This window comes from Tinamus guttatus, unplaced genomic scaffold (assembly GCF_059628265.1).
Source record: "Tinamus guttatus ecotype Peru unplaced genomic scaffold, ASM5962826v1 Tinamus_guttatus_pri_ptg000211l, whole genome shotgun sequence".
Taxonomy (NCBI): domain Eukaryota; kingdom Metazoa; phylum Chordata; class Aves; order Tinamiformes; family Tinamidae; genus Tinamus; species Tinamus guttatus.
The window spans coordinates 6,322,188-6,345,291 of NW_028288745.1; the positions used below are offsets into that span (position 1 = coordinate 6,322,188).

At 41.0% G+C, this 23,104-nt stretch overlaps 1 protein-coding gene across 2 annotated transcripts in view; it reads left to right on the top strand.

Moving 5' to 3' along the window:
• The first annotated feature begins 1,082 nt into the window (after positions 1–1,082).
• The window catches only part of RC3H1 (ring finger and CCCH-type domains 1), a 30,526-nt gene continuing 8,504 nt past the window's right edge, over positions 1,083–23,104 (top strand). For both annotated transcript variants that reach the window (XM_088524509.1, XM_010213351.2), the window contains exons 1-12: positions 1,083–1,499; positions 7,569–7,689; positions 8,798–9,037; positions 10,306–10,481; positions 11,411–11,611; positions 12,488–12,620; positions 14,090–14,208; positions 15,651–15,763; positions 19,300–19,581; positions 19,892–20,109; positions 21,674–22,059; positions 22,872–23,003. In XM_088524509.1, the coding sequence (XP_088380635.1) occupies positions 1,269–1,499; positions 7,569–7,689; positions 8,798–9,037; positions 10,306–10,481; positions 11,411–11,611; positions 12,488–12,620; positions 14,090–14,208; positions 15,651–15,763; positions 19,300–19,581; positions 19,892–20,109; positions 21,674–22,059; positions 22,872–23,003 (2,352 nt within the window). In that variant the 5' untranslated portion in view covers positions 1,083–1,268. The remainder of the gene's footprint in view (positions 1,500–7,568; positions 7,690–8,797; positions 9,038–10,305; positions 10,482–11,410; positions 11,612–12,487; positions 12,621–14,089; positions 14,209–15,650; positions 15,764–19,299; positions 19,582–19,891; positions 20,110–21,673; positions 22,060–22,871; positions 23,004–23,104) is intronic.

Consider the following 23,104-nt stretch of genomic DNA (forward strand, 5'->3'; position numbering starts at 1 on the left):
TAACGAATTAAGTGCCATGTTGATAAAACATCCCTCAAAGCTCAACTAGAAACTCTTTGCTGCTTGCCTTTGCAAGAGGGTGCAACTGTGAACAGGAGTTGCATGAAATGATGGCGCTCTACAGAGTCTCTGTTTTTGTGTGGATTGTTGTTTTCAAATACTTGTGAATTGCACAAATTGTAACTTGAATTTTTTCTTTCTGCTTAGAATTGAGATTTTGTTTGGGTTGTTTCAGACCAAGATTTGATAACAGGCTGCAGTTCTGCATAGAAAATATTTTTATCTGGCTGAACAGGTCATAGTGAGTGCTGACTCTTCAGTGTGAAAGCTAAGCCACAGGGAGAGTGAAACTACTACATTTGATACATTTGACTTATGAAGTATATTTTGTTTCCTGATTTAGAGAAAAAAAAATGTGTTTGAGTTAACCTGTTCAACCAGCAAAACCTTTTGCTAATGTCACCAGGTGTCAGGAAGTAAATGGATTTTCGCTATTGAATTTCCATTCTTTTTGTATCATTTCATCCCTCCATTAAGTTTACTCTTTTATATTTCTTGTTACATGTAGTTACGGTGTTACGGTACTTCCACTCCTTGAAAATATGTAATATTTCTTTTTTACATTTACATTCAAAATGGTTAAAAACCTGACCAGTCATAAATCCTTCAAAGTCCTTTTCTGTTGTAGTGCTTCCATGCAAAATTTTTCAACCTTTTAATGAATGCTATTAAAATTGTTTTAGTGACATCATCATAGCATCATTTAATGTTTTTTGGGGGAGGCTCATGTCTAGTTTAATAGTTCTGCTTGTAAAGAAGTAAGAAAACATGGAAAAGCTAATGAATCTCATCCTAGAACTTGAGGATTATGGATAACTTGCCTTTTCTTTGTTTGCTTGTTCGCTTGTTTTAAGCTGCATAACAAAAGAAAAGGAGTTTTAAGTGACTTTTTCAGTGCCAGAGAACATCTTGAATTAAAGCAAGTCATGGCTCGGTGCTCTATTTTAATCTCGGAACAGCACTCCTCCTTCAGGAATATCTGTGATATTTACATAGCAGAATGGATTTCAGATGTGTTTTTTCTAATGGAGGATGCTAACTTTATGCTTCTATTTTCTTCTAGGTTATGTTTCACACTATGTGCTGACTGTCTGTACTTACAGAAGATATTTAAAAGCAAACAGACTTTTTTTTTTTTTCCAAAAAAAAATTGATTCCAGTGGAATCTGTGCTTTAAATTTTTGTCCTGTCAATTAACTCCTGAAGCAATGCCTGTACAAGCTCCACAGTGGACGGATTTTCTGTCCTGCCCGATTTGCACACAGACGTTCGACGAAACGATCCGGAAGCCCATCAGCTTGGGTTGCGGCCACACTGTCTGCAAGATGTGCCTCAACAAGCTCCATCGCAAGGCATGCCCTTTTGACCAGACCACTATCAATACAGACATTGAACTCCTTCCTGTGAATTCAGCCTTGCTGCAACTTGTGGGTGCTCAGGTAGCAGTGCTTATTTATTTTCTTATTTATTATTTTTATGTTGTTTTTCTTTCATTTGGGAGAGGGCGGAGGGGGAGGCACATGAATAAAGCATGCAGCTCTGCGAGAATGAACATCTGCCTTTCTGTACACAAACTTTCCAAGTTGCACGTTTGCGATCTTTGGCACGCTGTAACAGAGCTGACTTGAATGGCAGTTAAATCTATTTTCTGCCTTTGATTTTGATGTTTTTTGCACATTAAACCTAATCCAGTGCAGCTGTGACTTACCACCAGAACAGAGTGATTCTGTTCCCTCCGTTCTTCTGTTGAAGATGAACTGGATCAGTTATCTCATGGAAAGCCATCCTTGTGGTGTGCTAGGTCGCTCACATTGTCTGATTCAGCTTGCAGACATGTCATGCAGTGCCATGGAAACGAGAGAGGGAAAGGGAAGGTGATGGATCCTTTTGATAGCAGTCCCTGTACTAGTTTGTCTAACTTGAACTGTGTTATGGGAGTGTAATTTTATGAGATGCCCTATGTTAACTTAAACCCAATACAGCTGAGGGAGGAGAGCCTGCCTAAGGTCAGCTGAATCAGGCATCTGGTTCGGGTGACTACTGCAGTGGTACCAGCCTGAGGAAAGGGACAGGAACGTGTGGCCATGGGAAGCAGGATCACCCTGTTTGGCAGCGGCACAGACTTAAGCTGGCGTAAGCTGATTGTGAAGCCACAAGGTTAGGCCACTGGCAGCTTCCTGTGAGCTGGACCTTTAAAGGCTGCACAGGGAGTTGGGCAGAGGATGGAAGAATGTCTAATTTATGGGCGAGAAAGAAACACGTGGGATGGATGCAAGTAGCTTAGAGGGGTGTTAGATTTCCCTTTTTTTTTACTTCCTGGTCTAGACTCAGATGAGTTGAAGAGGCAGCGTAAAATTCAGGAAGATGGATATTTTGGTTTTGAGCTATGTTTGTAGAGAACCTATAAAAGGCAACAAAAGAAAGAATATCTAATCAAAAGACTAAAAGCAGCTAAGTTAGACCTAAATGTGTTTCTGCCACTCTTTTCGAGCCAGATATGGTTTTGTTGTCCTCTTACTATGTATTGATCTAGAAGTTGTATCAAAGATGAAAAAGTTCTGTTTCTGGTTGTAGTAGTGATGCATCCAACCTATGGGGAGAAGGTAATTCAACTCCATGTTTCCATGTGTCTAAAGTGTGTGTTTCTTACTTGCTCCGTTTTATCTTCTTCCTTTTACTCTGGAGTTTCTACGGTAGTTCTAGTGTATCCGAATACCTGCATTTGTGATGTGGGTAAATGTCAGTCCTCCTGAGGATTTTTTTTTTTTTTTTTTTAGTTTGTGTGTATTTGCTACACTTTGAAAGAAGCTGTCCTGTAGCTCTAACTTGGTCTTTGCCTAAATTTAAATATCCACAAAACCAAGATCCTTTGCAATGACATGGAAAATCAGCCTGCCCTGCTGCATGTGATCCAAGACTTTATTCTAGCTTTGCTGGTAGGCCAGCCAGTTCCACTTTTTTGTTTAGTTTCAGGAGGGTGTGCATATCTTGAACCATCTCTGATCTTCTGAAAACCTCTATACACTGCATGAAGACATTTGTTTATTTTTTTAATGTTGAATTCCAAAAAACAGGTTTAATCTTAGAAGGTAAGCAGTACAACATGAAGCTTTTGTCTGTGCAGGAGAGAAGTTTGTTTTCTTTCCTCTGGGGGGCCTTTGGAGAAGTTCACACATAGCATTCTGGGGGGCATTGGCTGTGCTGTTCATTATATGTACATTCAGCAGAGTGAGCACAAGTGCCAAAGACTTTATTAGATGTAGCAGTCATAGAAAACCTTGAAAATCTTCAGGCAAAGAAGAAATCCCTTAAGCCAATTTCTAATGGAATGAGCTCTTGAATTTCAGCTATTCAAGCTCAGTGTATTACTCATTATATTTAACTCTCTTAAACATCCACCAGCCCTGTGTTTTGAAGGTGCTTAGTAATGGATTTGTCATCAAATCTCTTCCCTCCTGGTTTCTTCCACGTTCAAGACATCAGTGTGCACGTTCCTAACAGGTGACACCGAATGCCAGGGATACCTGCGGTTGCTTTAATTTCTGTCTGTGTCCTCCTGGATACCATAAATGCAGTGGGAGGCGTTTGACAAGGCACCCATGTATGCTGAGAGTTTGGGTGGAGCCCAGCCAGCTTGTGGTACCTTCAGAAGAGGAAGGTGGCTACAGTAGAGCTTACATTACCAGAACATTTGCTAGAGCTATTTTGTAGCTATTAATGAAACTAGGGGCCTCTGAGGAGGAATTTTCTGCAAAAAAACATTTGACAGACTTTTGAGGAATTGGAAGGCTGTGGGCATTGCTTTTTGGCAGGAAGAAATCCTCTGTTTGTAGGAGGAAGAAATGTGGGGGGTGTGTCTCAAACTGGATGGAAGGGGTTTTGCCCTGCTGAGCATGTTTCTGTTCTGCCCAGTTAAGCGCCTGCTGCTAATTAGCAGTGATGCAAGCTGACATCCTCCATCAAATTGCGCTTAAATGGCTAATTCAGAAGCTGGGCTTGGTGTGAGCATTTGTTTCTGGTCTCCCCCCTCCTTGTGCCATCACAACCTGCCTCTTTCCACAGCTGCAAGAGTCACTCTGAAGGGTGTCACTCCGGTGCAAGGATGCCCAGGCTCAACACTGAGGCAGGGGTGTGCAAATCCATGTTTAAGTTTTTTTTTTTTTTTTTTTTTTTTTTTTTTTAAAAAGTCAGGTTGCACTGTTGCTCTTGTTGTGGTCTCCTTTGGGAGACATTTATTGTGGCACGTAAGTGCAGTTTGCAGTAAGAAGGGTGGGGTGCCTGGGAAAAGGGGATGTGGAGCGTGGATGGAAATAACGAACTCATTCGGCAGGGCGGCCTCTTTGTGCTCTGCAAGAAGCCTTGTCAACAGCCTGGACTGTGGGGACCTCCAGCCTCTCGGAAGGAGGTTTTGCAATGGGGAAGTGAAAATGCCTTGGGCTTGAATGATCTCTCTATGATTCTAAAGCAATTCCTTGACAGAGCCAAAAGAAAATTTCTTTCCTGTGACTTTGGAGTCATATGGTCTACCTCTTTGGGTTTTTTTTACTCTTGGTATATGTTGTTCAATTGTTCTAATTCTAAAATGGTGAAACATTTTGGAACAGTGTATGAAAGCACCAGCAGAAGGGCAAGCCCTTTGCAAGGTTTGCTGTGAGATGTGCTGCAGCTCTGGTTGTATAAGGTGTGCAGGGAGAAGCATGTTTGCTCTTGCCAAGGATTCCTGGAAAGCACAAAATAACTGTCTTGAGCTCTAGTGCCTTGTCCTACACCTGTGCCAGCTGAAGGTGAAAGCTGAACTCAAATCTCTTCCAGCCTTGGCTTTACAAGAAGTTGTACAAGCCTTTGACTTTTATGCTGAAGTTTCTTTTGTGAAGAGAAGTGGGAGCAGTGCACAGATCTACAGTGTTGCATGTGGTGAGATCTGTCCAACAGTTTCATTAGACCTTGTGAGTTTTTGTGCACCAGCCTTTTTTTCTGGTGGCAGAGGAAGCTCCCTAGGGTTGCCCAGCCAACCCTTATGTCTGGCTGGTCAAGTTGTGCTGTGTCTGGCATTCCAATGTGCTGCTGTGGCCTCCTGCAAAACCTGCTTCACTTTGAGGTAGAAACGAACACTGGGCTTCCTGTCCCCCTTATCTATTCCAAGCAGGCTTTGCTGAATGCTGCCATGCTCAAGTTGTGTTCTCAGTTGTCATCCTCGTAAGCTTTGCGTGCTGTAGGGGCAGATAGAAATGAGCCTGAGGTGCGTTACAGCAGTGACAGGGCAGGGATGTGCAACACCAGCCTCACACTCATGTGAGATGTGAGTGCTGTTGGACTGCAGAGCCCGTTCTGCTTGTGCAGCTCCCAGGAGAGGCAGAGTACAGTATGAACATGGCAGGGGCTGCAAAAGGGGCAGGGAGCTTTCTGTTTGCATTGAAAGCGAATACTGGAGGTGTTCTTGTTTCTGTTTCCCAAATCCTGGGAAACCAGCCCTGCTGGAACTGTTCCTGATTACAAACATGTTCACTGCACAGAGCTATTGAATATTGGGCTGTTGTTTTTATGCCTTACTGTGCATCCTGCTTTCAGAAGCGTTGTCAAATGTGTTGGTTGCTTGGTCCAAACCTCTGCTACCAGCCTGTGTTTAAAGTGCTCTGCGGGCTTCATTTTCCTTTTTTTCTTTTCTGTCAGAGTCTGGAAAGAGTTGTTCAGCGCTCAGTTGTGGAGGTTTTTCTCTTTGCTCCTGCTCATCCATACGTATTTGAAGTCAGAGCTGTGCTAAGGGACTGGTTATATAAACTCCCTATTTATTTATTTACTAAACTAGAGCATTTTGTAATTACTGGGATTTCTCAAACAAGTACTATGTACTGCATTTATTTTTCATCAAGCACAGCAGGCAATAAGATAGAAGGCAAAGCATCTTTGACAGAGAAGGTGACCCAACTTTGTTTTCATTTGCTTGTAAATTCTGCAAGCCTAAATGACTTCTAGAGTATGTACGTATTTCAGTAACTGCAGACTATGGTGTAGGGTGTGTGTGACTGTGTTCGCCCCCCCGCCCCGCCCTCCCGAGTCTACGGGGAGGAGGAGAAAGGAAAGCTTTAAAGTACGGATATAAAATAATATTCCTTTCTTGTGAATTGCTTGAAAATACCCTTGAATATGAAACCGATGCAAAGGACTGCCATGTAGTAGATTGCTCGAAATAAACGAAGTTCAGGCTTTAATGGAAATGTCATCAGGCTGTAGCAGGAACACTTATTTTAACACTCTTCAGCAATTTCCTCACTTCTCAGTGCTATGAATGAATGCATAGAACATAGCAAAAATGTATACCTTTGTTAAGCTAGATATGTTCTTGGCATACACATTTGTATATCTAGCCCTTTTATTCATTGATGCAATTGTCAAGCTCTTCCTTTATTTGGCTGCATCCTATGCGGGCAGGAAAAAAAATGCTGAAGCCCTTGGTGGGGTCCCTGTAAGCAGCTCCTCGGGACTGGCAGGATGCCCTTGCCCCTGGGGTAGTGCTTGGTTTGGAAATATGAGAGTTACAGTCTGGGACTTGTGTTCACTTAGGGAGAATATCCTAAAAACTTGTGTTTAGCTTCTTGAGAAATTCCAGTCTTTTACTATTGTATATTTTTGAGTTGATTACTGAACAGTGACATTTGTGAACATTAGCACAGTGCTGTGCTGGAGCCCCGAATTTGTTTAACACATTAAGAATTAAACTGGGGGGGGGGGTGAGGGGTGGGCATTAAAGCTTAGGGGGAAAGAGACAAGTCCAATATCTCTTTGAAAGTTCTTGGTAAATGTCTGGATGAAGAAATAAATGTTGCAGCCAAAACATTAGAAAAACAAAGCACACTAGCCCAAGCACAATGCTTGCAGATGTGTGCATAGGCACTGTGTTAGATAATGTCATTTTGCAGCTCATTTAATTGGGTCTCTTCAGAATATGCTGCAACTTTCCTTCTCCTCCCTTCCTAAACTATATAGTTCTGAACACTTACCCCTAGATATTTTTAGTGATGCCAGGTCCCAGATATGAATCTGTACCCTCTTGCAAACCAGAGTTACCTGAATAATTCTGGGTTTTGGCTGGCCTGCTTTGGCAGTGTCTCAGTGCGGTTGCTGCTTCAAAAGAAGGTTATAATTATAAGAAATGTCATGGTTCTTGTGCTACTGTATGCTCTTGTGGAATAAGCATTCTGGCTTCTTATCAGCCACCTAAAAAGGAGTCTGATACCATGGCACATAAGGTAAATTGAAGCTTAAGGATGTGGTGTTTGTTTTTAAAACTTGACTTCAACTGATATTTGCTGGGGCTGAGGGGGAAGTGGAGTGGAAGTCATTTGTTCATTAAAATTGGTACTTAGGTATTGCTCACTAATGCTGAAAAATTGTAGAGAAGGGGAATGAAACAGGAAATGCTTGATAGTAATAAAATGAGTGCGTGCTTGTAAGCAAGACTGCTGCTTGTGTGTGCACATTCATCACGGATGTCTGTGTCGTCTTTCCAGGTTCCAGAGCAGCAGCCAATTACTTTATGTAGTGGAGCTGAAGATACCAAGCATTATGAGGAGGGCAAGAAATGTGTGGAAGAATTGGCATTGTACCTCAAACCACTCAGCAGTGCCAGAGGTAATTCCTATATTTCATTTGAAAATGAAAGCTGCAAACAAATAAGTTGCATAACAAACTATTCAGATGATTACTGGTAGAGTCTGGAAAGATTGAGCTAGACCTAGTTTTAAAATAGCAAACTGGAATCACCTTTTGAGCATTAAGGTTATGTTTCCACTTGGGGAAAAGATTTCTAAAAGTGTTATGTCAAAATAATACCGAGAAAAGGCAGAGACTTTACCGTAGTGAGTTGAGGTAAGTTTACTAAGTTGGACTGACCTCTGCTTACTAAGTAAATGCTCTTATTTCTTGTGTTCTGCTTTACTTAAGTTACTCTAAAAATGCAGCATTGTTGCAGTGGAGGAATAAAATAAAGGAAGTACGTGTTGAATGTAGGACACAGGAGAAATAAGTTATTCTATTTATACAAAAGCTTACAGAATGACTGAGTCCATTTGAACAATATTAGTTGGCAAAAGTTCACCATGTTCAAGTGTGTAGTGTGTGTCTATTACAAATGCTGGATGTGGAAAATCAATAATCAATTCTTTCTAGATGCAGAAGCGAATGAAGCACCACAGGTGAATGCTGTGGGGATCGGCTTTGAAAAATGGAGATAGAAAATTTTAATGTGTGTGTATATATGTGTACACACACATATATAATATCAACATGCGTATATGTATACATATACACAAAAATCACAAAGCGTTTAGTATGATATAACATTATGTCTAAATAAAATATATATAACGCTATATAATATTTGGGTTTATACATATAATAGTAAGTGTTTTATGAAAATAGGTGGTAGGGATTAAATGATCCCTGCAAGTCTCAAATAAGGGGAAGTATGCAGTATGAATTTACAAGAGGTTTCTTAGAGAGTCACATCAAGTAATCACAAAGCATAAATCTGGGCGATAGCAGACCCCACAGAACTGTTTACTTTTAATGCTGAGTAAAACAAACTGATAAAAATGAATTTCTGATGTGCCTGGCTGTAGCACTCTGTTTAACAGAGTCAATATGATGAGAACTGGGTTTGTAGTGTTGTAGTACAGCAGCCGAAGGCTGGCACCAAAGGATATGAAGTGGCAGCTTTCTGCTTCATTTTGTTTTGCAGGTGTGGGTCTTAACAGTACTACTCAGAGTGTGCTAAGTCGTCCCATGCAAAGGAAGCTTGTGACATTAGTTCATTGCCAACTGGTTGAGGAAGAGGGACGCATCCGAGCTATGCGTGCAGCACGGTCGCTTGGTGAAAGAACTGTTACAGAGCTCATCCTGCAGCACCAGAACCCGCAGCAGCTCTCTTCCAACCTCTGGGCTGCCGTGAGAGCCAGAGGCTGCCAGTTCCTTGGGCCAGGTATGTAACATGCAAATCAATCCTACTGCTGTATTAGAAGCAATTTAGGATTGAGGAGGATGGAGAAATAAGCATCCATGTGACAGAAATTGCCTGAGTGATTTTGTTGGGCAATGGTTTAGCTTCTTACCGTAGGTCTTCAGATTAATGATGTATCTGTTGTGCTGCTGTTATGGACTTTCTCATGTTTTTGCTGCTTTTGCAAGACATCCGTGAAGGTCTAATTACTCATTGGCTTATTGTTATTGTGAGAAGCTAAAATTGAAAGTAGTTTGTCTCTTTGTCTCTCCTCAAGGAAGTAAAACCCTTCTGGGAAAAAGAGCTACTAGAAGTAACTGGACATGACCCTCTCCAGATTGCTAGAGAAATAAACACAAGCAGTTGTGGGGGTAGTGAGGGGAGAAATTTGTTAAATTTTTGTGTCTGTTTTTTAAAGTTACATCCTTAGAAGTCAGGAAGGGTGTATGTCTAAAGATGACATAATCATAAATTTAAATTGTATTTTACATAATGTTGAAACAATCTATTTTCCTGAAAAAAATGTAATGATGTCCTGTTACTGAACCTGCAGTGCTTACTTGTTGAGCAACAACAAAAAATATTCTTACTTGAAGTATGCAGTTAGTTCCTTAAAATAGGGGAGTGTTTTGGAGTGGTATGTGGGTGTTTGGGGTGGCTTTTGTTTGTTTGTTGTTTTTCTCCTCCATTGAAGTAAATGAAAACTAGCAGTAATGCCCTGTGCCAACTCTTGCACCACTAAGAAGGACAGGAGAGGCTTGTTTTCCAGCTGTGAAAACCATCTGGTGCTAGAGCACATAACTTATTTGATTTTGTCTGCGTGGGAACTGCCTGCTGTGTCTTTCCATAGAGCGTCAGCCTGCCCTCCTGGGGAAGGGTGTGGAGCTTAGATTCGCCCCCCCTTCCTTCTGTCTTCTTTGGTCTTTTCAGTCTTTGGGTGTCCAAGTGATGAAACTTCTTTGCTCCTTGTCTATACATCTCTCTAGATTATCAGTATAAGTGCTTTCAGTGTTATCTATTTTCCCAGTAGCAGTCTGGGGTGGTACCCTTCACTTCTTCCCCTCCCTTTTCACTTGGCTCTGCTTCTCATTTATATACTTATGTTTGCCATTTCATTATGTCTTTTTTGCCTACAGTTTGCAGCTGATGTCCCATGTTTATCTATGTGGAATGGAACACAAGAAAAATGCGGGATTTTCTTTTTCCCTCATCTTATTCCCTGCTCTTTCCTTTTCTTTTTCCTCCTCCAGCAATGCAAGAGGAAGCTTTAAAGCTGGTTCTGCTGGCTCTGGAAGATGGATCGGCTTTGTCACGGAAGGTTTTGGTTCTCTTTGTGGTTCAGAGGTTGGAGCCACGATTTCCTCAGGCTTCTAAAACTAGCATTGGACATGTTGTCCAGCTTCTTTACAGAGCCTCGTGCTTCAAGGTATGAAGACTTTGCTTGGAGGTTTCGTACCACGTAAAAATACTTCTTTGTATAGCCAAATAATTGGCCTCTAATTTTAAATGAGTTATATTACACATTCACAACTTCTAAAACTCATTTGTTTTTCTCTTTCAGTTGTCACTGTCCCATACTGTTAAATGCATTTAAAATATGTATAGTTATAGAAAGCATTCCTCATTAAGTTCTGTGTGTGTTTGAGTGTTCTTTCTCCTACATTCGTGAAGGCAATGGAGGCTGAAATTGCAATTTTAAGCAGTAAATCTAAGCTTGGAGTCTGTCCAGGTTTAAAGGATGCATGGTAACAAACCTGTGTGTAAACCAGTGTAACTTACCTCTTTAAAAGACTTAAAGCTGGAAAAGCCCCATTTCTGTTACTTGAGCTTTGCAGTGGTTAGGAACAAGCATGAGGCACTTTAGTATCAGAATGAGCTTTACTAGTGAAGCTGTATAAGTAAAACCTGAGTTGTTAATGGTACTGCTCGCTGTTTAAGTCTGTTGCTCTGTGCTCAACTTGAGGGTTATCTCACTAAATGAGGATGAAAATGCTTTGTTGCTGATAATGAAATGTAGAACAGAATTCTGCAGTATAATGTCATGACTGGGGAGCTGGGTGCAGATGCTGTAGTTACTGGTACAAGCATTTAGAAAGTGTGATAGTAATAATATCTGGATCTGATTCCGAGTGTATTGGATACCTATTTCATAGTAACCAGAGTTAATGAAGCGCTTATTTTAGTAGGAAATAATGATGATATTCCTTGCATAGTGTCATGATAGCAAATTAGCTTGCTCTGGGAGGAAGAACTTTGTTGGTGGATTTGAACTTATGTCTCTGGCTTCTCCTACTTAACTGTACTTGGCTCTTGGATTTTTTTTATTATTATTATTATTTTTTTTTTGCCTGCTAGGTGACAAAGCGTGATGAGGATTCCTCCCTGATGCAACTGAAGGAGGAATTTCGGACTTACGAAGCTCTTAGAAGGGAACATGATTCCCAGATAGTTCAAATTGCTATGGAAGCAGGTTTACGCATTGCACCGGATCAGTGGTCCTCACTGTTATATGGAGACCAATCTCACAAATCTCACATGCAGTCTATTATTGACAAGGTAAAGCCACTTGCGGTCAGCCCAGCCTGTCTTGTCTGTAACTGTTTGTAGATCTATAAGCTTTTAAGTTGAATGGAAGGTGTTCAGATCTACTCATCATTGATCATTTGTGCTGTTATTTCAAAAACCTTTTTGGGCTAAATGAGAACCTATATTTAGACCTTAATTAATCCTGCTCCCAGTGCTCTCCTATTCTCTTTTTCTACTTGGTCTGTTTCAGTAGGTAGGAAATAGAGTTTAACTGCACAGCTGGGATGTGTCTCTGCTAAACAGCTGATAGCTACCAATGTAGTAAATCAGGTTAATAGTTTGTTTGCAGCTGGGAAGCTAGTCCATAAATTCAAAGACAATCATCCCCCCAGCTTGTACCTAAATGATGGCTTCCATGCAGGAGGATTAGCTTCAAGAAGGAACTGGTAGCTATCCATCTATTTGACCTGACTTTCAGGTCATGACAGATCTTTCTGAAGGACCTCTGTAGAGTTAAACCAGGATATTAGGTACTGAGGTTGTGTGGTGTTAGTAAGTTGAACATTGTCCTTCCATCTTTGTTAAATGGGTCTTAAATACTTGACATCTTTTTCCTCAATGCTGACACAAATCAGAAAAGAAACAGGTTACACTGCTGGAAGTAATGACAGCCTTCATTTAACTTTGCAGTTAAAGCATAGTTTGGAGCTATGCTTTAACTTAGAATGCCAAAGAGAGGGCGTGTTCTTGAGGCTGGAGGAGGTATTTTACTTTAGGGTGCTGAAAACAGCTTTTTTTTGGGAGGGAAAAATGCTTCAGTTTTATAAGATAGCTCTGATTTGATGGAGCAGCCTTCAGAAAGGGTTGCTTTGTCTGTAGAAAGTTAATTATTATAATTATTTTAAGTTGCAGACCCCAGCCTCATTTGCACAGAGTGTTCAGGAATTGACTATTGCTCTCCAGAGGACTGGAGATCCAGCTAACCTGAATCGTCTTCGACCTCACCTGGAACTCCTGGCAAATATCGATCCCAGTCCAGGTAAGTCTAGATATTTTGCAAAACTGTGTAACTTGTAGTTTACCAGGAGGAATTTAATTGGATTAGGGGATTGAAAGCTGCTCCTTAAGGAGAAGAAAATGTCCTCTATAACTGATAAATTTTAAGATTCGTGAATTATGTTGAAAATGAACCTTGCAAAAACAACTTGTGTGAAGAACTAAACTACTTTGAAATAAAAACAGAGCCCAGAAAAAAAATGCTGGAATAATTTCCCTGTTTTTCTGATGATGCCTTCTGTTTTTGAAAGCACTGGCTAAGGTGCCTGAGGATGTGACGTGCATGTAATCCTCTGAGGTTACATGGTGTGTTCTTCATACCGGGCAGTGTTAACTGGGGACAACTTGCAACAGTCTTTGTTCCTTTACCTGTTCAGTAAACATGCCATTTCCTGTTGCTTTGCAAATCTGGTTTCAGTAAGACTGGTAGAACCACTGTGTTTAATGTAAGATCTTAGCTGTTGCTTTGAGATATTTCTTTCCCTCCGGTTAGTGGAACAGATCTGTTTACAAACAGGAGGGGTGTCTAAGAAAGCCTTTGTCAGAGTAAGGACTTCCACTGTTTTCTTACCTAAAATCTGTATGTCCTTGGTCGAGAAATTCTGGGTGTTTAATTCAAGTTGGCTAAACTGCTAGAGTGCACCTTTTGCACTTAGAAGTCTCTTGAAGGTGTCTTTAAAATCATAGAGCCTCTTGCATGTAAACTAGTACTCCAAAGTACAAGTCTGGACTGAAATGAAGAAGATAGGCAAAAATCATTCTAGACAGGGTAGATGCACTATTTTGGGGAACTTACTACTTTCTTTTTAATCTGTCATTCTGCAAATGTGTGGAAAGATGAACTGGGAACTAGAAGGAATGCAAATGAGCTGCAAGATTTGAAGCTTATGACAGGGAGGAGGTGGTGGAAGTTGTTGGGAGAAGTTAGTAGCACTGTGGGGCTGGCCAGGGGCATGGCCATGGGCAGGAGTGGCTGCTGTGGCTGAGGTTTTATTTTGTGCCTGTCACATATTTGCCAAACTGAGATTATTGTCAGAGAGGAGTGTGAAGGCTTGAACTATGACTTCAGGAGATAAAAGTAGCAATTGATTTCAGTTTGCTTAAACAAGTTCTACTTTGAAGTGAAGACCAGCTACACTCTACATCTAGAGACAGTGTAGTGCTTTCTTGCCAAATCCTTGTGCTCTACCTAGTCAAGGATCAAACTTGGAGTGCTCTGGATACTTATTAGCTGAAGATTGACTCGGGAAGAGGGACCTGGATTGGTTGGAAAGAGTCTCCCTTCATGGTGACACCTTTTAGTGAAACCTTTTTGGTGATTTAGTAGTTTTGTGATAGCTAGTATTTCATCGTAGCCTCATTGTAGAAAATCTTTTTCTGCATGTGTGGGGTTTTGTATATTCATACAAAATATGTAGAGTTTTGTCTAATACTGTTTCCTGTCTGTTATAGATGCTCCACCTCCAACATGGGAACAACTGGAAAATGGGCTAGTTGCTGTGAGAACTGTGGTTCATGGCTTAGTAGATTATATTCAGAATCACAGCAAGAAAGGAACGGACCAGCAACAGGTAAAAGCTAAAACTCTTCAAAAAACTTCAGAATAATCCAATGTATCTTTAAGGAAAAAAGACTTGCCCCCAAAGTTTTATTGGCTGGGCCTAGTGATACAGGTTTATTAGTGACACCTGGAGAGATATGATTTCATAAGGAGTAGGTCTGAGGATGTCCTTGCAGTCCCACTTTTATTTAAGGAAAAAATTCCTGTTGCGTTTATTCACACATTTGCTAAGATAAAAAGAAAATGAACTAATCCAGCAGCAGTTTAGGGAAATGATTAGAGACCTCCAGACAAGAAGCTGGGGAGAAGGCCAAGGTACTACCCCTGTGCTCTGTGGGAGTCGTCTTGTTTTGTCTGTTGTGTGAAAGGGAGCTAAGTTGGTAGAGAGATTTTTCTCAGGGCGAGGTGGGGCACAAACAAATTAAACACCCAAATCATGGTGAATACTACTTTGCTGGTTTAACTTTTTGCACTCACTGATTCCTCTGGAGGCCTAATGTGCCCTGTCACTGGCAAAAGGAAAAGCAGTGGTAGAGGGAAGGAAAAGATGGGGGTGGGAAAGCTCTTGAGGGTGCTTGTGATGGGCTTGTCACTGGAGGGAGCTTCACCTAGCTAGCCCTGGTACCTGGTGTGGAACAGCTGGCCCCCCGTGGTGGGGGCCTGCATCCATGCCTGCAGCATGGGCATCCCTGGCTCGGGGCTCTGGCCAGCAGAGGTTTGTGGAGCTCATCTACACCCCACCTAAATCCCTCCTCACTGTTACAAGGGTGCAAAAAATAGTTTGCAGTTTGTCTTCTAATAGAGCTGTATCTTGTACCTGAGTTTTTGTCTTGCATTTTACAGAAAGCAAAAGTGTGTGTTTACAGATCTTTCTATGGTGAAAACTCTGACAGGGTTTTTTTCCCCTGACTGATTTAGCGTTGCCATGAAATCTGTAGGAACTTCACATCTTTGAGACTCAGTTCTCATTCAAAATTTATCTTAGAGTACTTAGCAAATGGATGTACATGTAGATGGTAAGATGGCAATAAGTCACAGAGACCAAATTCAAAACAGTGTAGAAGATGGCCCTGTATCGTGTTGTCTTGTGTGTTTAGACAAAAATAACTATCATAGAGGATTTTAATTCAAGGAGGGTACAGGGAAATGTGAAACTTAGCTCTACCTGAAGACCAAAGGGATACTAAGGGTCCCATCAAGATCCAGTAAGAAACTGGAAAAACTATTTTGAGAATCTGATTGTGACTTAGTTTCAAAATGCCCACTCTTGAACATTTCAGTTTGGTCAGAGACCCAAATGTGAATACTGTTCCTGTTAGTTGGTTCGATTTCGTATTTTCTTGGGATTTTTACGCAAAAGGAATATTCTAGTCACACATCAGTCCTTTCATAAGAGGATACATTCAGTTAAATGTACTTACATATCTTCCTTTGTTTCTTTACCCTTGACAGCCTCCTCAGCACAGCAAGTACAAGACATACATGTGCCGAGACATGAAGCAGAGAGGAGGGTGCCCCCGAGGGGCTAGCTGCACCTTTGCACATTCGCAGGAGGAACTGGAAAAGTAAGTGCACCTCTTCAGGGAGAAATCAGTCCAATCTTTGCTGCACCTTGTCCTTAAGTGTGAGTTATATCTAGGAAAGGGGAAAGGAGGCACATCTCACTTAACTCTTAAACTATCAAGAAATCATCTGAAAAAAAGCTTTTAATAGACATATTTTAAGTTTTTGAACTGGTTATTCTTGAATGCAGAAAGTAAGCTTGACTTTGTATAGGGTTAGTGCTCCTATGGGAAGGAGGAATGCTGCTAATGCTGCGGTAGAAGGCTGCTGCTGGTAGCTTTTCAGATCAGTAAGTCCTCTGTCTTCTGTGTTGCTTGTAACTACCTGGAGAGTGAGAAACTTGAAGAGATTTTTTTTTTTCTCTCTCCAGTGTTTGTCCCTGAGAGCTGTTCAGCCCCTCACACATGCAGTGTGTGTGTTCGTGAGCAGTTAAGGCTATTGTCAGAATAACAAAATGGCAATTATATGAAGTCTGCAGTAACTAAGCACTAGATATGAGAAATTTGGAGGCAACACCTGGTTATTGTAGAGTAGAACTCTGCAATTTTGAGTATTTGTTTCCTTTACAAAAAAAGATGTATTACTTAGAGGCTTTTTTTGTTGTTTTCATGTGGCTTATTTTACAGTTTTTAACTTGTGAACTTGTGTTTATGTTAAAATTACTAATTGTTCCAAGGAGGAGGCCTTAAGTCAGAGGAAGACTCCAGCAATTGGGAAATGGCATGCAGTCTTTCCCACTGCTTAAAATCTAAAAGCTCAAAGGAAAAATGTGGCTGTATGGAAATAGATGGAAAGAAAAAAAAGGCACATGGTATTAGAATGACCAAGGCAGCTACTGGCACTGACAGAGCATAGGACTTCGATACTAATGCTGTGTTGAAACAACATGGCTCGTGTGGGTTTTCCTCCCTTTGCACCCCTTGGTCATGTTGAAATTCAGCTTCATGGTGCTGTATGGGCAGGTTGGCCAGGGCAATGCTGTATCTCCTGTGAACTAGCAGTATGTATCAAGGAGGATGGTCTGTCAGCTTTGCTGGAGGAAGAGCTCCATTTTATTCAGACTGGTTTGTTTGCCAGAGCAATAATTTTGTCTTAGGGTGAAGTGAGGTGACCATTTGCTGTTTCACGTTGCAGCACTTTACAAAAAGTAGGTGGTTGGAGAACTTTGAGTTGCGATCTTTCTCTGGACCTTTTATCTCTGCTTAATAGAGGGGGTGCTGCATTAGTTGTTCTCCTTCAAGTGTTTTATAGGAATACGATGTATGCTAGAGTATCTTAAGTGAAGATGTTTTGCAGAAAATTTTTGTTCTTGTATATAGCTTTAAGATTGTGAGGAAGACAGCCTTACAGACAGTCTTATAGACAAGCTTATGTGCTTATAGACAAGTATGTGGTATTGCCTTAGATGTCAAATTATAATTTAGACTTATTTAGATGATTCCACCCTTGTTAAGGGACAAAGACTGAGTGTGTATGGATGAGTATTTTTTTAATATTATTTTTGTTTTGTTCCCTTGGAGACTGCCACAGACATTCATGAACTTGCTCTGAAGACTTCGGAGGGTAGCGCTGTGAGCTTTTTTTTTTTTTTTTTTTTTTTTTTTTTTTTTTTTTTTTTTTTTCTTCCCTTCTTCCCCTTTTTCTCTAAGCATTTTACCCTGAAGAATGTTGTATTAACTCTGTCACCTTCTCTGTCACCTTTGGTTAATACATGCACTTAGGTTTCTTGGACAGACAGTTGTGTCCTATGTAAATGGGCAGCCCTCCTCATGCTGCAAGTTGTGTGCAAGTCCTCGTGGGGTCAGTAGCCATCAGGTGCTGCAAGCCTGAGAGACCTGGTGGGAGGGAGATGTTCAGAGGTAATTGGCAAGCAAAAACAGCTGTGGCTTCTCAGTGCCCTACTACCCCTCTGCAAGGAGAAAATGGGCTGTTTGGGCATTAGTGAGATTCTTAAAATGAACTGAGTTCAGCTTTGTGAGCTGCTGTTGGCTCGCTTCTGCTCATGGCCAGGGGTTTTACTTGGCAGCCTGTGTCCTGCTAAGCACAACTGACTTGTGTGGCTGTTGCCAGAATAACTTCTGAGTAGTGTTCTTCCAAAGTCATGGGCTGTCTTTACTGAAGTGCTCCTCCTGTGGCAATGCCCCATCCCTTTTTCCCCCTATTAAAGTGTTCCTGTGACTTTTTCTCAGCACTATGTAGTTTAAACTTACAGTTTGGCTATTTGGATACAAATTAATCCTGGCATAAAATTGGTGTGTTGATAAAAAGCTCATCAATGCACTAGTGGCTCCAGGGGTATAGCTCAAGGAAGATCCTTCTCACCTACAAACCCTTCATAGAATGAATGAGATGGGGATGTACCTCTGAAGATGATCTAGGCCAAGCTCCCTGCTCAAGCAGGGTCACCTGGAGCAGGCTGCCTAGGATGGTGTCCAGAGAGCTTTTGAGTGTTTCCGGGCATGGAGACAAACTCTCTGGACAGCCTGCTCCTGTGCTGTTCACCTTAAAGATGAACAACCCCGATCTGTGTAGCAAGATTACACTTAATTGTCTGATGCTTTGAAAGAACAACACTTTGCTCCTACATTATGATATTAATAATATAGCTCCTCTGTTTTCATTCCCTGCAGTCCCATTCCCTACAGTCCCTCCTCTGTTAACAGCTGATAAGCCAAGTGAGATGTTATTAGGAGTTTGGCTTCAGTCCATTCAACCTTTTAGAAGTCCTCTTGCATAGGAAACCGCCTCTGGGTGTGCAGTGCAAACAGTGGGAAGCAGTCGTGCTAGCGTGAACGCCTTCCTGCCCGTGTGCTGCTGTCTCCACTGAAGGCAGGGTGCTTAGTGAGGGACCCTCAACTCTGGAATCGACTCTCTTCCCTGGTCCAGTACTGTCAGTCTGCTGATTGCAGTGGAACATTAGGAGGCTCATGTTTGCTCAGACTTACCAGAGCTGGTTAGATTTTTCTGGGACTACAGTGTGTTTTGAATTTATCTCCAAAATCACTTTATATATCAAGCAATGCAAATAGCATAATGTGTGCATTGGTACAGGTACTTAAATCTTGAAAGCCTATGTTTGAAAAGATACCGTACGTACAAAAAGTATGGGTTATTATTGGACTAATGATGCAAAAGGGAATCTGTTCATTTTTTCTCTATCTTTAGTTTGTCACTGGTCTGTGAATAGAACAGAGTAGTACACAGTTTGATTTTTTTTTTTTTTTTTTTACTGCTGTTTTTTGATTTGGTTTTCTTCCTATAGCTGTCTTGGATATACATACAGGAAATAAGGTTTTAAATTTACTGTGGGAAGCTCATCTCTGACTTCATGGTGTACTTCATCATTAACAGTCATCCTTAGAAGAAAGTATCTGTCACACTGATTGAAATACTTATCAACAATTTATTATTAATAAATTGCTCACATTTCCAGAAAACTTGAATTAAGTTTTCAAACTTTTAATAGTAGGTTTTTTTAAAAAATAAAAATAAAAAAAAGTTGAAAATGCTTTTACATTTTATTTCAATTTTTTTTAAGATTTCGCAAAATGAACAAGCGTCTGGTTCCCCGAAGACCGCTGAGTGCCTCTTTGGGCCAGCTGAATGAGGTGGGCCTGCCTTCAGGAGCTATCCTCTCGGATGAAGGGGGAGTGGACTTGCCCAACAGGAAAACCTCTGTCCTGCCAAACGGAATTGTGTCAACAGGCAGCACCGTGACACAGCTCATTTCCCGAGGGACTGACTCCAGTTACGAAACAGCCCTGAAGCCAGGGAAGATGGACCACCTGAGTAGCAGTGCCCCAGGATCCCCACCTGAATTGTACGGGTCTTCCTAAATGCTCTTTATAGTGTCATGTGTGTAAATGGGCAGTAGAAGCCAAGTAAACCTAGAACTATATAAAAACTTTAAAACCTAAATCTCTATACAGGAAACATAGTCATTTTTTTTGTTTTGTAGTGGCTAAATGGTGGAATAGAAAACTAAAGCTCAACTGCCTGACTTCCTGGCTTATTTAATTGGAGAAGGTGATGCAGGTTTTAGAAAAGTAGAATGTAGGCAAAGAACAATGTCTTAAATGATAGGAAATTACATTGTGTCTTAATAGGCAATGCCATTTTTGTTTTTTTAGGTTGGAATCTGTCTCCAAGAGCTCTATTTCTGCCTTACCAGTGAACCCTCATCCTGGGCCTGCTCGGGCACCAACAGATTTACCTTCGGTGTCAGTCACCAAGCAGTTACAAATTGTACCACGAGGCTCCCAGTTGTATAATAACCAGCAAGCAGATATCTTTTATCAAGATCCTAGAGGCGCTGCCCCTCCATTTGAGCCAGCACCCTATCAGCAAGGTAGGCTTGAGGCCAAGCTCTCTGTATTGTCTTTGATTGTCATAGTGGTTTTGTTACTTCTTCCTGCCTTATTGTGTACTTAGGCCATTATATTAGTATTTTCCTGCATGCTCCTTCAACTGCAGCCATTAATGAGGTGTTTGCCCCAATAAAATGGGGAATTGGTATGTCAGGGTGTTGGATGGATACGCTTTAGCTTATAATGCAGTATCGCCAGATAAGGTGAGCTGCCGCTGGCCATTCCTTTTGGTTTTGACTGAAGACTTTCCTCACTTGTGTTAGAAGCTTAACCCATCCAGTATAGGAAGCCTGTCCTCTAATTTTTCTGAAAAGCAAGCTAGATCAGAGATTGTGAATGGTAACCCTTAATTCAATTTGCATCAGAAGGGAAATAATGCTTAGTCAGAGGGGATTATGCCTGAGGGATAGAATTGCTTAATATCCTTAATGAGATGTTTCTGAGTCTTCAGCATCTTCAGCAATGTCTGCACATGCATATAATGGGTAGAGAAAATTGAAACATAAAGGTTGGCTGTAAAAAAAAAAAAAAAAAAAAAAAAAAAAAAATTAATAGTTAGAGATCAAATGAGAGAAAATACTGAAAGGGCTTACTGAAAGGAAATATATAATGTTCAAGATCGAGGATGATTCATATCACAGCATAAAATGGGGGAGAACTGAAATAAAATGCAAGCAATGTGAAAGGGAAAGAAGTATAAAGGAAAATATATTTTAAAAAATCTAAAGTTCTATTTTAAACAAGTTGTAAAACATTCTGAAGAAAAGACTTTTACTGCAATTTGTGTGCAAAAGATCTGAGTTGTATGCAATTTGACACGCTTATCAGTATGCACATGTCCATGCATGTTATCAGATCATCCCAAAAGCACAGATAAGTTGCTGAAACATTGGGGTAACTAGGAGATGTGGTTCCAGGAGTCTTTGATGCTCTGGAAAGTATGTTAAGAACTGAAACTTTTTTAATGTTCAAGAGATAGAACAAATCTTTAGCTAACATTATCATTAATCCATATTTTGTGCATGTACTGGCGCTGATATAATGGGGAAAACCCAACTGAAATGTGTGGACACAGATGCGTGGGCTAACCTTGCCTGTTAAGGTTTGTCTGGATTAAAGTATTTATGTGAATCTGGGGGAACATCCTAGTGGTTGTTCTCCCTACAGCAAATAGGCCAAGCAGTTGTTATTTTTAGCCTGTGCATGATCCCAATGAAACAGAGTAAAGCAGTACTGCTCTGGCACTCAGAGTGGGCTCAGCCTTGCCTCTTCTCCTAGAGAAGCTCCTATTCTAAGCTTTGCTCCTTTTTAGTTTCTAGTTTAGTGAATTAAACTGTTGGACTTTAGATTCACCTGTTCTTAAAAATTTGCTTTGGTTAAATTTTCCTTCTAAATATCATTTAGACAGAGACAAGCAATAAATGTCAAGTAATTGATAACACTTAGGATACCTGCAGACTGGAATACTGGAAGCTGTACTTTTGTGAACAGTTGTCACAATCACTTTCTGCATTTTGTTCATTGCTTTGACCCTTTTCATTTCAGGAGTTTACTATCCTACTCAGTCTTCACAGTGCATGTCTCGCTTTGTCCGACCTCCTCCATCAGCTCCTGAGCCTGGTCCACCTTATTTAGACCATTACCCAACTTACCTTCAGGACCGTGTGGTGAGCCCGCAGTACACGCAGCCGCAGCAGTACCCTCCTATGGGGCAGCCCATATATCCACCTCACTACGACACCCGTCGCGTCTATCCCCCTGTCCAGCCATATCAGCAAGAGGAAATTGTCCGAGGAAACCCGGTACCAATTGAAATTCCACAGGCAGCTGTACCCTCCTACATACCTGAATCCAGGGACAGATACCAGCAAGTGGAGGGTTATTGCTCCATGGCTCCACATCTCAGTCAGATCAGACCTCCATGCCACAGAGTACGGATTTCATAATGTACTTTTGTAGCTCTTCTTGATGGAAAGTATTAATTACTTGAGTAAATGGAATGTTTCTGCAGTTAGGTGTTGTTGTTTTGGGAGCCATTAAAAGTATGAGGGGTGGTTTTATGGTTGCCACATGCAATCCTTTCTAGAGGGACAAGACGTTCCAAGTACAAAGTGAAGAGTCACCATAGCGGAAGAATCCAAATTTGTTTCAGTAAGTCACCAGCTGGAAATGGGTGCTGTAGCATGGTTAAGCTTACATAGCTGGTGTCAGATTGAAGGCTCTGAATCAAAATGCTAGTCCTAGGAAGCGTCTTCTCAAAAGATTTTTTTTCATTTAACTCTTAACCTCATCAGTTTTGAGCTTATCATATTTGTGATGGGTTTAATTCTTTAGTGAGGTATATCCACACTAACTGAGACTAGGTTAAGATTGATGAAGTTTTACTGCTGCTGTTGTCATATGACTAAAACTAGGACTTGTCATGTTGGCACATGTGTAGTATTTCAGTAGGCACTTTGCCATGTTGGAACATGTAGTCATGTTAAGCTACCTGTGAGTAAAACATTAATGTTTTAAAGTTTTCAAGTGATGTTTTAATGTTTCAAAGAAACACTGGGGTAGTTTTGGCATCTAATCAATTTGGGGCAAATTATATTCCCTACCATTGGGGAGTTATTGAACTGAAGAATTTTGGCCAGTGTAGGAACACTAGTTCCTACTATGAAACAGATTTTTTTATTTATTTTTATTTTTTATTTTTAAACTTCAGGGGCCTTGTAACACATTTTTGTCTTCATCTTAGCCTCATCCCAGCCTGGATGAACTTCACCGCCGAAGGAAGGAGATCATGGCTCAGCTAGAGGAGAGGAAGGTGATTTCTCCCCCTCCTTTTGCGCCTTCACCAACCTTGCCTCATCCTTTCCATTCAGAGGAGGTAAGCATACTCTGATCATAGAGATCTGGTTGGCAAACTTGGCTAGCAAATAGTTTGCTTATGTTGTTAGGTGAAGATGACAAAGTTAGAAAAGCAGCAGT